General features: G+C 36.4%; 1 protein-coding gene across 29 annotated transcripts in view; it reads left to right on the forward strand.

Annotated features, from left to right (window-relative positions):
* The window catches only part of BCLAF3 (BCLAF1 and THRAP3 family member 3), a 61,880-nt gene that overhangs the window by 29,184 nt on the left and 18,643 nt on the right, over positions 1–14,053 (forward strand). For 13 of the 29 annotated variants that reach the window (XM_067023808.1, XM_067023801.1, XM_067023809.1 and 10 more), the window contains 4 exons: positions 5,865–5,980; positions 7,498–7,612; positions 8,325–8,388; positions 9,868–9,983. In XM_067023808.1, the coding sequence (XP_066879909.1) occupies positions 5,865–5,980; positions 7,498–7,612; positions 8,325–8,388; positions 9,868–9,983 (411 nt within the window). Of the gene's footprint in view, positions 1–5,804; positions 5,981–7,497; positions 7,613–8,324; positions 8,389–9,867; positions 9,984–14,053 lie in introns of all 29 variants that reach the window. The other 16 variants (XM_067023796.1, XM_067023785.1, XM_067023795.1 and 13 more) reach the window with 3 other exon arrangements.

The following is a 14,053-nucleotide window of genomic DNA, read 5'->3' on the forward strand; positions in this document are numbered from 1 at the left end:
AATATTTGTTTACAGTTTTTTTCCTTTTGAGGTAAAATTACATACAATCAAATCACAAAAATCTTGAATTTTTAAATAAAAGTGATAAAATCAAATCACAAATATTTTGAATTTTTAAATAAAAGTAAAAAACTTAAATAAAAATCTTCAATTTTAAAATATTTAATAAAGTGTTTTATACTTAAATTAGAATTAATAAATTGGCTGTAACATTTTTAAAGAATGCTAGAAGTACCAATTTTGAAGGATTTTATTTTAGTTGACCTCATTAGAGATGCTAAACACTGTTAATTTTATAATTTGATATTGAGAAATAGAAGCTTGATCTTCATCATGTGTCACCAAAATGAGCTTCCTAAAATTGAGGCTGCTGTAACTTTTGTTTTAAATTTATCAACTGGCCTTTTAGGAATTTCATGACCCATTAGTGGGGCCTGTCAGTACATGTTTGAATTACCTGTCAAGGACCCGTAGAACGGCTTGTGTAATAAAGAGCTTCACTGTAAGTCCTTTCTATTCAAAGACTTGAAGAATAAATAACTTAATAAATATATGCACCTTTTCAGTATGGCAGTGCATCATAGTCAACAAAAATCTTTCTCTCTGATTATAATCATTAACTGATGAATGAGTTGTGGAAGAATTTTCTGGGGTTGGATTTAGTTATATGTGGACTGACGAACTGTCCATGAAACAAAGGTAGTTAATACCCTCAATAGAGCCACGTTCTCAACTGCTAACATAAATTAGGTTTTCCTCTGCTTAACAAGATTAAAATAACCATAGAGTGCAGAGAGGTTTTTTGTTGGTTAAAATCTATAGAGGTTTATGTACTTTTTTAGAAAGACTAAGATGGTTCATTTTATGCATTTGTTTACTTTCTTAGCTTTGGTCAAGTATTGATATATGTTCTTCCAGTTATTAGTGCAGTTGAAAACATAAGGTTATCACCTAGTGATTTTTCTAGATTCTAATTTGTATCTAGAATAGCAGTAGGTAGACACAAAGCCGATATTCTAGTGACCTACTTTGTCAGAAGCTGCGTTATCAGAGGTAGAAGTTACACAAGAGTCATAATTATATATTTCAGAATTATATATTTCAGAAGTTAGGGAGTCACAATATGAAAATCTGTACTAAGGTTGTTATGAACCCCAAACACTAACTGTTGTATACATCTGGAAGTCTTGGGGCTGATGAAGGGAGTTTTGGTTTAATGTTGGGTGGAGTAGGTGAGAGACGGAACCTTGGTCGGGCTAGGAAGGAGGTGAAAGGGAGGAGGAGAGCCTGCCAGTCTCCGGAGAAGAGTAAGCTGGGGCGGGTGGACCTGGACCGAGGCTCCTTTGACTTCTCAGGTGCTGGGACTAGGCATCTAGGCTGAGAAGGTTGGCTAGTGAAGTTGATGTTAGACTGAGTGCCTCAGCCACGTTTGCACTTAATCCTTTATTTCTCACTGAAGAGATATAGAGAGGGCCTCCCTACCCCCAACCTGGCCTTTCCCCATACTGAAAGGGGGATGAGGTGGGTGATGAGCCCCAGAAGACACTGGAGCCCACATGCTCTGAGGAAACAGCTGCTGCCTAGGCTGCAGAAGAGTGAAAAACCACAGTGAGCATTGAAGGAAGGTAGCCTAATCACACACGTTTACCTTTGATGGGCATTTGGCTGGAGGCAAAATAAGCTGTGGGTGGAGATATTTTTGTGATACACATACCTGCTACCTTGCTGTTATGTATCACAAAGAAACTAAGGTTTTTTTCCCCCTAATATTTCTCATATACATTTTCTAAAATCAAAAATTAATTGAGGGAAGGTTCCCTTTCATTCCTGTGTTTCACCCTAGCTTCTCTTAGTGTCTCTTAGGGGTCCTAGTATAGGGAGATAAACGTTCTGTTTGATGTTGGGATGCATAGGCTTTTGTCTTCCAGTGGGTCACTGAGCAGCTCTGTGACATTGGGCAGGACACCTGGCCATGCCTTTGGGGCCCAAATTAATCGGTAGTTCTTCCTGGCTCTGCGAGTCTGCTTCAATTCGTCATATGTTGATAACTGTTGAAGCTGGCTTGACAGGTTCATCATAGGGTCCTCTGAACTTTTGTATATATTTGAGATTTTCTATTATAAAAAATGAAAAATTTAAAATCTAAATTGGTCTAAACTAAGGAAAAAAATTTAAAGTAAGCTAAGAAAGTTAAAAAACAAAATTAAATTGGCCTCAGAATTTTAAGTCTGTCATCTTTTTAGCTGAAACTCACCATTTCATATTGTCCAAGTCATTTTCCATTTTATCATGTATTCCTTCAGCGGGTATTTTTTGAGGACCTACCCTGTGAGACAATCTGTTAGGGTACCCTGGGACTATGGATCCACATAGGATTAGGTTTCTTCTCCTCTGGTCTTATAGACCATGGGATGACGTTGGTAATACCATGGCACAGTGGAGTGATGTGTGAGGTGGTGTGCGACTCCACCATCCAAAGAATTGAGGTTTACAGCTGCTAGGGTTCTTCATGATGATGTTTCAGGTTCTGAAGATAAATCCAAAAGAGAGCCCTGAGATATGTCTTAAATAACAGCAGCACCACCAGAAACAAATGATACCTCTTCATATAACAAAACTCAATCAGATGGATACATTTTGGGGTGTGGGTGTACATGTGTATGTATTTACTTATTTATTTACATCACTAACAGCCATATATCCAAAACTGCTCCAAGGTTATGAGGGGCTTACAGATATTCTTTAAAAAATTAAACTAATTAAACTCCTCTAACAAGATGGTTTTAAGTGCCTATTTTTAACTTCTCAGAGGAAAAGCTTCCGTCTGACTTTTCATGCTCCCTGCTCTCAAACCAGCCCTGTCGAGACGACTCCCTGCCAAGGCAGAAACATGGACAAGTGATTATGCCGCAGGTTGATGCCACTGATGTGGTCTCCTTGACTCATCAGAAAGACTTTCATTAGAAGGCCCCTATCCTTTCTCTCCTCCTAATTTGCTCCAAGCTTCTCACTGTGTATCTGATAACTAGTAAGAGACATTTAGTGAAATGTCTAGAAGCTAGAATGCTAGAAGCTAGAATGGCCCTGTAACAGCCTCCACTAACAAAAGAATTACAAATGCTCTCTGTTTAAAGGGGTTTAATGGTGCAAAAAGCCTGTTCCATACCCAAAAAACAGCTTTAAAAATTTTTTTACAGGAGAAAAATAAGATGTTTAAATGGAACTATAAAAATGATCTATCTATAAGGGGAAATCAGTTGATAATGGTTTTTATTGCAGTCTGTTTCTCCCAAGACAAAACCAGCTGATAAAGGCTTCTAATTTTGTACCAGATAATTAGTAAAATTTACTTGTAATTTTTTATTACTGGCATAACTCTCATCCCCACTCCAAGTCCAACTCTCAATTCATAGGAGTGCTGTGGTATACTCTGAAGCTACACTTACTGAAATTTTAGTGTTTAAACTTGTTATCAGTTAAAAAATGAACTCTAGAGACACCCCACAAGATTTTTAATAAAAAAATATCAGTGATCATCCTTCGAGAAAATACACATGAAAATAGTATAACCTGAAATTTAGTCTTTTAAAAATAATTATACTTTTGCTATAAGGAAAAGTTTCTAGAAACTTTAGAATGCAAAATGTTCTAGGTATTTCCATTTATAAATTTAAGTACCTCTTTGTTCATATTTTCCTTTTTATATTTCCCATGACATTACTGATCGACAAGTTAACAATTTCACGAAATACCCCCAATACAAGTAGTTAAGCTGAAAAGATCAAATGTTCTCATTTGAGATGCATTTTAGACAGTTTTAAAAATTTAAATATAGCCAACACCTGTATTCTAATACTACATCTACTTCCGGTCTGATTAAATCTGCCAGGTTCTCTGTTCCCTCCCACCAATCCACCCCAGTTTTCCTTCTCTGTTTAAGGATATTCCCCCTGACATTCACTTGAGTGTTGTGCATAATAACTAAGCAAACATTAAAAAGCTACGTCAAACCTTAATTTCCTCTTCTACACAATTAAGATCCATCTACAAAACCAACTGCCAGGCAAAACAACAGTAACAATAACCCAACCACCAAAACTAATGGATAATCCCCTGCCCTCTGGAAGCTTATAATAAAATAGATAACAAAATCTGTATGACACATGTAAAGTTTTCCTTTCTCGGTTTTCTTCCAGCTAATAACTATCACAAAGCACTTTTCCAGTCATTAGTTTGCTCATGTCTTCCTAAGAACACATTTAGAATTTTTGGAGTTGAGGGGAAAGGATTAGGGAGACTGACACTCCCTTAATTCAGCATCTCATTACTTTTTTCACAAAAGTCCCCTAACTGGCCTTGTCAACCGCAATGCCCTTCCAAGACACCTGATAGAAGGCAGTCCTCTGGTGGCCAGAACTGAGCCTCGCACCCTCTCCCATCAGCTAATCCTGTCACATCAGGCTGGCAGTGTGGCAGTCTTACCTTCACACCTCCTGCCCTTCTATTTCCTTTCCCCAGACTGCTCAGATCACACAGCTCAAAGTTCCTGGGTGTGTTTTCTGCCTTTGTTAACTTATAAACATAAAATGTCTTTCATCTCATCTCCACATGTCTAAAACACACCAACCTTCAAAGCCTAGCTCACACGTCAACTCCTGAAACTTGTTTTTCGGGAAGAGCCAAAAGCTATTCAGAGTTAAATGCAGAGGAGTAAGACGGGTATAAGCTGGTTAGTGCTATTTTGGGTCCAAAATGAGGAATAAATATAAATAATGAGGCATTTTCTTCTGTGACACATAAACTGCCTCCAGATGAAGAATATGAGTAGTTTTAAGCAGGAGTAGCATTATTAGAATAAAGTCAACTTTCCCACTAAGACATTTGGAAGGATTATGTTCATAGGAATGCTTAACCTCTGGAATGAAAAGCAAAACAACCAAGACATCCATTGTCTCGATATCATGACACCTCCCCATAGGGCTATTGCAAAGATGAAATCAGATAATGTTTGTAAGCTCTGAGCCCCTTTGTTTGGCATGAGTAATTGTTAGTTATATGTCATAATCATGGCTTTATAATGGTACTTAAAGCTCAGGAAAGCTCTTAATGAAAGTTGTAAAGATTCAGAAAGCATTAAAATGGTAAGATGGTTGGGGTTATGTAATAAATGGTAGTATTTCTTTAAGGATATACTTAGGGTAAACACTGTCATTGCTCCTAATGATCATAACTTTGGTAACAACTAAGACTATTTTCTGAGAGTTCAGTGAGACTTTGTAAGTGATTAAATCTCAACAGAATTTGATTTCAAAATACTATTCTCAGCTTCTCATTACTGACATGGAGGTTTAAGGACTTTTATGAAGTCAGAGACATTATTATGTTTGATATCAGCTTTTAAAGTATGGTAGTATTTCAAGATAGTGTAAGCTTGCTGGCTTTACAATTTTATGGACATTTGGGAGTAGAAAATAATCTGATTACTTTTTGCATATTGAGTGTCTTCAATGCCTTGCTGTATTTTTTGAAGTAAAAATTGTTTAGCTTAGAACTTTGAGGATTTTATTATTAAAGTGGCAGCAAATATTTAATGATCTCTGATTTGAAAAGGAGAACTCAAAACTGTGTACCTATAGCTATTTTCTACTCATTATTGTACATGTTTTATGGCATACAATTTAGTGCCTTAATTATAAGAAAAGACAAACATCTTTTTAGTTTTATAGCTATCTTGATTAACTTTTAAAGTTATTTTCTCAGTAAAATAGTCTCAAATTTAGTTAAACATTTACAAATTATTCTAGGGTTGCTTCTAGCTATTCCACAGAGAGACAGATGTCACATGATTTGGTTGCTGTTGGCAGGAAAAGTGAAAACTTTCATCCACTGTTTGAACATCTTGACTCAACTCAGAATACTGAAAACAAACCTACAGGAGAATTTGCTCAGGAAATCATAACTATAATCCATCAAGTTAAAGGTTGGTATATTTCGCACATACATTAGGGATAACACAAAAATAATGTACTGACTTTTCACGAGACATAGGTAAATATCTGTGATATTGTAGTAGTAATTAATATTTCATTATAAGTTAGATCATTAATTAGGAAATCTGTTGAAGAGAGTAGCACATATTAATTCAAGCCTCGTTGTTCTTTATATGTAGTTCCAATAACTTGATGCTTCAACTCATAATAGATTACAAATTGAAAGTTATAAAGGAAGAGTTTGGCTGCTGCAAAAGACAGGTGTACTGAGAGCAGAAAGAAACAATAACTGATAACTGAATAGGAAGGAGGAAGTAACAAAAACCAGATATGAAACTCAAGAAACTCAAGAAATCTGGAAGTATAGGTCATTTGGTCGTATTCTTAAAGCCCCTGAGGGCATTCATTACTGGGAGTTTGTGCCATAAGGGTGATGCTAAGCGATCAATAGAAGATTCCAGTTTGATTTGTTATACGTTATGACATCAGGACATTGCATAATAAATACTTCAAAGGTTTACATTGAACTGTTGTGTTTTGCTTTTACTTCTGGCCAGTTTCCATTAATTGGAAAATTTAGTCATGTAAAATATCTTTCCTTATTGATGCTGCATAAATAAGGCAGTTGTGGGTATTATAAACTGGGGTCTTTTGAGAATTTCAAAATGTATAATTTTATATTTCTTACTAGATAACTGTGTTAATCTTTTTTACCTTCATAAAACATATTTTGCAAATGAATTATTTTCTCTGCAGCCCTCAAACTAAGGCATATATTTACTTTAAAGCATGCAGTTTGAAACAGTTCACCTTCTCAATACCAGCACCTCTTACCCAAAAGAAGTACGATTCTTGGCAGACAGGGAGCTGGTATTGTAGAAAAATTCAGGAGATTGTCCCAGAACAAGAACAGTAAGTTAGGGAAAAGGATTGCTTAAGTAGCATTCTCATGGGTCAAGTGTATTATCTTTCTCTTTATTCTGTGAAAAGCTTGTAGCATAGCCGCTTTCAGAATGTCTTCATGAACTTCAGTTAACGTTAAAGTAAAATGGCATTAGGAGGCCTTCTGTGATACGTAAGCATAACATTTAGCATTTGTTCAGAATTGTTTTGATGTTTCAGGGTTGTTTTTGGAGTTATTTTTCACTCTAGGTGAAGAGTAGAGCTGTATACCAGCTTTACTTCCCAGATGTAGGAAGATCTTACCTTGGAGAAGAAAGGTCCTCTCTTTGAGAGAGCCACTATCTTTTCCTCCTGGCAAGTAAGCAGGCATGTCAAATAGGAACAGAATCTTTGGGTTCATAAATCCGTTTACTGTTGCTTGGGCTTGGGAAAGCGTGTGAGCACTACAAATTAGTCTGTGGAATAAGCTTAGGTCCCATATGTTTTCAAGAGAAAACAGGTTGGATGTTTTTTAATAGTCCCTTCTTCCTGTGCTTATTATATATAATCTTTTCAGTGGAATCAGTTTTACATTGAGATACAACTTTTTTTTTCCATTTTGCAGCAGATAATTTTCCATCACTTGGAATTACTCTACATGAGCGTTTCTCAAAAATGCAAGTTACGCAAGCTGCAGATGTAAATGAATTTAAATTGAACTCAGATCCAGAAATTCACAGGTAATGAGTGATTACTGTATGCCTGTTTAACTCATGGGAATGAGCCTCAGAACAGATTGTGGGAAGGTGCTGCCTGCCTCCTGGGCTTGCTGTAGACTCTAGAACTGCATTTCCTGCCTAAAAACAGGACTAACCCAAGCAGGTACTGGGCCAGTGCACTTTGATAGACTAGGTTGTATTGAAGCCATGACTAGCATTGTTTAAATGTGTAGGACTTTGAAAATATTTACCTACCTAACTTTGATTCTGCTGTGTCTATAGTAATTGCCTACTGAAGTTATCACTGGAAGATGAAAGACAGTTGTCGAGCCATTGAAATCATGGGTTGCTTCATGTGGTCAGAAATGGCTGTTCTGAGGGCAGCCGGATGAAAACCTATGTCTTCTTCTGCTGGCACCTGTCCAAACAGGTGGTGCGCCCTGTCTTGTGAGCTGAGTTGAATCAATGTTAGAATGCGGTAGATCACCGGAGCCAAGTTTAAGGTTACACAGGCTAGTGATTTGAGAACCACTGAGGTGTCACTGTGATGTTGTTTACAGGATATGTATGTCCTGGGAGACTGCCGTATGGGTGAAAAACCACCTGGTTGCAGATTTCTTTATCTTCCTCCAAGACACACCAGCTTTATTTCAAAATCCATTCTGTAATAATGGAATCAGGGTATCAGTGTATAACATAATTATTTAATTGTAATATGCCTTTATTATTTTAGGAGAATAGATATGTCTTTGGCCGAGCTTCAGAGTAAACAAACTATGGTATATGATTCAGAACAGGTAAGTGAATATAATTTTTGATGAGAGATTATCTTATTGTTAGTATACTAATGGATAAGGGAACTGGTCATTGGGAGTAAAAAAGGTAGTTAAAGTGGGTGAGGAAGAATGATTGAGACCCAGGAATCTGAAATTTACAAAGCTCTCCAAGTGACTCTAGTTATCAAAAGGTTGCAGAGAGAACACTGGCAAAAGACAAAAACATGCCCTAAGAGAGACAATCCCTAAGGGTAACAGCTCTGTAAAATTGACATAAAATTATAGTGTTTAATGTTCATTCCAAAACTTCACACTGTAAAGCTTGCAGAAAGTATGTTTGATACCTGTTTTTTCCAAAGCAGTCATGTGGGATATATTTTTAAGTTGTATGTAGAATGAATGCAAAGGAACTTAGTTTCATTTGACACTGCTCTTCTGTTTACTGAAGATTGTGTGAAAGATGCTATGGAATATGAACTAGAAAAATAATGGAAATAATACTGAATTTTTTTTATTGTTCCCACCCATACCACCTCCCTCCCCGCCATTTCTTTGCTAATTAGAAAAACTATCTTAACTAGCCCAGGGAGAAGAAAACTGGCTCTTGTTTTAGAAGAAATATATCAAGTTCTAAAAGAACTGCTAATTTATTCATTGCGAGTGAAGAGTTTTTATAGAGGAGAGATTTTAATACATTTGTGATAGAATATATAAATAATATTTTCACTTGTGAATGGTTACAGTTTTATTGTACTTTTGGAGATAGGTTAGTTTATTGAATAAATGATATTTTCAGAAAATTTCTGCTCATCAAAGTACTATAATAAACTTATAGGAAATTTGAGGATTTTTTAAAAATCACCTCTAATTCAACCACTTAAGACAAAATATTATTTGATCATCTTTCCTTGCAGTCTTATGTCTAGCACTTTAACATACACTATCGCAGTACATGTAGTTTTGGATGCTTTATCTTTTACTTAAACTATAGTAACATTCCTTTTATGTATAATCTCTGAACTCCCAATGACCTTTTTATAATTGAGGCTTTGTAAGTTTTAATTAACTTTTTTCAGTAAGTGTTTTTCCATGGTTACTTCCACATAGTCTGCATTATCATAATTTAAATGCTTGTACATTATTCCTGTGACTTAAATTTACCATAAAATTATTCTTCCCTTCTCCTTTAAATTTTTTTCACACTTAAGTTACTTTCATTTTATGGTTATTTTAAAAATATAATACTTTGAATATACTCGGGTAGATAGACTTTTCTTTGGTATAGAGTCCCAGAAGTGGGATTCTTGGTTCAGTGTTATGAACTTTTCTGACTCTGTATTGTCAATTGTGTCTCAAAATATTTTTATCAGTTTACACTAGCATGAGCAGGATGAGTACAAGGTAACTTATTTAGGACTTTTACTTAAGGTTCTTGTTCGATACGGTCTTTGTGCAACTAACAGTAATGTGAATGGTTTGTCTTCTGTCAAAATTCCTCAGACTCTGGTCAAAATAATAGATCCAAATGACCTACGACATGACATTGAAAGAAGGAGAAAAGAACGGTTACAGAATGAAGATGAGCACATTTTTCACATAGCTAGTGCTGCAGAGAGGTAATCAGTAGATGAAAAACATCCTGTTACCAGACAGCTTTTGGTTTTAGCGTATTTTCCAATTTTCTGTGTGTGATGGTAATTTTCACTTTAGTGTAGGAATTTAATTCTTCAAATCCATTTTACATGTTTAAGTGAAATCTGTTTAAATGTTTCAAAGTTATTCAGTGGTCATCGTATGCTATTTCATTGAAACAATAAAAATTATGGGGTAGGTGAGTATTTGAGGTCTTTGTAATCCTGAGAGAAGTGTAATAGCTTTTTTAATATTAGCAGGAGCCAAGACCAGCAAATTTATGGACTCTTTGGCTCGAGCTGATTGAAACTCTGACACATTCTGCCCTTTAGATTCTGGTAGTCTTTGAATGTTGCAAAATTCCCTGAGGTCAGTGCCATCCTCTTTCAGAACTCTTTGTGGATGTCTGTCCGTGTGAAACAGAGGCAGGTGTAGTAGAAAATGCAGAAGAGACCTGAGTGTGAATCCTACTTCTGCCAGTTTACAAGCTGTTTGCTCTTGGGCAAACTTGCCTAGTTTCTGGAGCCTTTTCCTCTATAAAATGAGAATAACCAATTTATGTTGGACAGGTTAGAAATATTAAATGAACTGGCACATGTGAAGTACTTATGCCATGAGTGGCAAATTGATTGTCAGTAGATCCTTGTTTTTCTTTCCCAACCCTGTACCTCTTTTTAGGGGCTCTGAGTATTCTAGATTGGTCCCAGTTTATCCCTAGTCCTGAGAACTATGTAGAACTCATGGCAACTCTGGGACCTCATATGATTATGATATATAATTTAATGGGAAAAATTTTCCAGTTCACTCAAGGGTCCTCAAACTATTTGGATCTCTCAGAAGGTGGGAATGTATGAATAGGAAGGGCCAGTGCTAATTCTCTTTCCACAGTCCTTAGTTTCAAAAATTAAGATATTTGACTAGACTTATAAGTCATGTCTATGGCTAACTAGGTCAAGATACATGGAGCTTGTTTAAAACTGGACTTGATACTGACAATAAGTTCGGGACTAATTAAAAGATAGCAAAACTGTGTGCTGAGGCATATGAAACAATTGAAAATAGTTAAAATCTTGTCCCTTGGTGGGTGAGTCTCCAGTTTCCTAATAGGACTCGGCATGACTGCTCTTTAGTGACACAAGCTCTCAGTCATGCTTTTCTTGACTACTCAGCAAGTGTGAGAAACTCAATGTACCAAGAAAAAGGTTTTTTAAAACAGATTTAAGATAATCAACATATTATAAAGACCATGTAAGGCCTCAATATATCTTTACCCTTTGAGGTGATGAAGAGCTTGAGCAATGGAGTTAACACCTGAGTTCAACTCCTGGCTCTGTAGATGCCTAGCTGTGTGACTGACCTTGAGCAAGTTACTTAATCTCTGTTTCTTCAGCGTAAAATAGAGATAAGAATTATATTTACCTCACAGTAGTGGTGAAGATTAAGTAAAGTGATGCATGTAAGCTACAGAGAAGTTGGTCAGCATTAAGTATTACTGATGTTAGCTTTGAGGATGGCACTGTAGGGTGCAAAAATGTCTTCCTGCAAGGTGTCTTTTTCTGGATCTGTTGAACTGTTTTATTCGTTTTGGATGGCTGGTGTGGCATGGTGGAGCCATGAGGTATTTTTTTTTTAATTCAGATATTACTGACCATAAAATTCACCTTTTGAAAGTGAAGAATTCAGTAGTTTTTAGTATAATCACAAAGTTGTGCAACTATCACCACTCTCTAATTTCAGAACATTTTCATCACCCCAAAAAGAAACCCTGTGCAATTGGTTGTCACTCCCTATTTCTCCATCCTCCCAGCCCCTGACAGCCACTAATCTACTTTCTGTCTGTATGGATTTGCCTATTCTTGACATATAATTGCAATCATATAGCAGGTGGCCTTTTGTGACGGGCTTCTTTCACGAAGTATAATGTTTTTTATGTTCGTCCATGTTGTAGCATGAATATTCCTTTTATGGCTGAATAACATTCCACTGTGTGGATACACCACATTTTGTTTATCCATTCACCGGTTGATGGATATTTGGGCTGTTTCCACTCTTTGGCTATTGTGAATAATGGTGCTGTGAATATTTGTATGCAAATTTTTGTGTGGATATATTTTTCACTTCTCTGCTGTATATACCTAGGACTGGAATTGCTGGTTAATATGATAACTATGTTTAACTTTTTGATGAGCTGCCAGGCTCTTTCCACAGTGGGTGCACCATTTTACATTCCCACCAGCAGTGTATGAAGGTTCCATTTTTATTTTATTTATTTATTTATTTATTTTTTGCGGTACGCCAGGCCTCTCACTGTTGTGGCCTCTCCCGTAGCGGACGGAGCACAGGCTCTGGACGCGCAGGCTCAGCGGCCATGGCTCACGGGCCCAGCCGCTCTGCGGCATGTGGGATCCTCCCGGACCGGGGCACGAACCCGTGTCCCCCCTGCATCGGCAGGCAAACTCTCAACCACTGCGCCACCAGGGAAGCCCGAAGGTTCCATTTTTAACACATCCTCACCAGCAGTTGTTATTGTTCATCCTTTTAAAAAAATAATATGGAAGCTTTAATCTCTCACTTTATCCTAATTCAATTTCCTTGTTAACATAAGAAAAACATTTAATCCTTTTATCTTAAAAATACAATTTATCAAAATTGACCTCAATATTTTTGCATAAACCTTTTTAATCAAGTCAGTGTATAGATTTCCATAGAAATTCAGAAGAAATGAAATACAAAGAAATTATAAATCATAGGATGTAGCTATTTCCCTCCTGTGTGATTTTTTTTTTCCCCCTTAAAAGTAGTATGCAGACTCTGTGTCTATGTTTGCTCACCATTGTATTCCTACTGCCTTGGGCTCAGTTCATCTTTGTTGAATGAATGAAGGCTTTCCAAAGGTGTAGACAGGACAGAAGATACTGAAATTGTAATGCATTTAGATCTTGATCACTTTTTATTCCCTGATATCTTAAAACCTTTCCCAAGCAAGCCTCACACCAGGGCATTCTGTCTTATCTCTAAGACCCTGTTGTTCTCTATTTTTTCCCACTTTCGACCAGCCTCTTACCCTAAAGTCTCCATGTCTCCTCCTGACACACTGTTTCTCCCTCTTGTCATCAGCATTACTAAGTTCCCTACACTGTCACTGAGGTGCTGTGTTATACTGGCATGGTGTGTGTGTGATAAAGCAGCTTCAAAATAGTATCAGTAGACTTCAAGAGGACATCAAACTGCCTAGATTTTCTTTTTAGCTAGGCAAGTTATAGAAAACATCAGTTTTAATTTTTGCTGTTGTAACAATCTGTAATCTACTGAACCTAGAGTTAACTTTATAAAGATCATTTATTTATCTATGCAACAAATATTTATATTAATGTCTATGTTCTAGTCAGTGTTCTAAGCACTGACTTAGAACACTGAATTTGCACCATTTTAAGCATACAATTCATTGGCATCAAGTACATTCACAGTGTTGTGCAAGCATCACCACTACCCATGTCCAGAATTTTTCATCTTCTCAAACAGAAATTCAGTACCAGTTAAACAGTAACTCCCAACCCCCAGCCCCTGATGCCTCTATTCTTTCCATCTCTATGAATTTGCCTATTCTGAATACCTCATACATATATAAGTAGAATCATGCAGTAATTGTCCTTTTCAGTCTGACTTATTTCACGTGGCATAATGTTTTCATCCATGTTGTATAATGTGTCAGTATTTCATTAAAATAATTTATTCCTTTATAAGGCTGAATAATATTCCATTGTATGGGTACGCCACATTTTGTTTATCCATTTTTGTGTTGATGGACATGTGGGTTGTTTCCATCTTTTGGCTATTATGAATAATGCTGTTATGAACACCGGTATTGTCGTTTTTTTGATTATAGCCATCCTAGTGGGTTTAAAGTAGTTTCTTGTAGTTTTGATTTGCATTTCCCTGATGACTAATGATATTGAGCATTTTTTCATGTGCTTTTTGTGTGTCTTCTTTGGAGAAATATCTATTCAAATCCTTTGCCAATTTTTAAATTGGATTATCATATTTTTATTATTGA

The sequence above is a fragment of the Kogia breviceps genome, chromosome X (genome assembly GCF_026419965.1).
Source record: "Kogia breviceps isolate mKogBre1 chromosome X, mKogBre1 haplotype 1, whole genome shotgun sequence".
NCBI lineage: Eukaryota > Metazoa > Chordata > Mammalia > Artiodactyla > Physeteridae > Kogia > Kogia breviceps.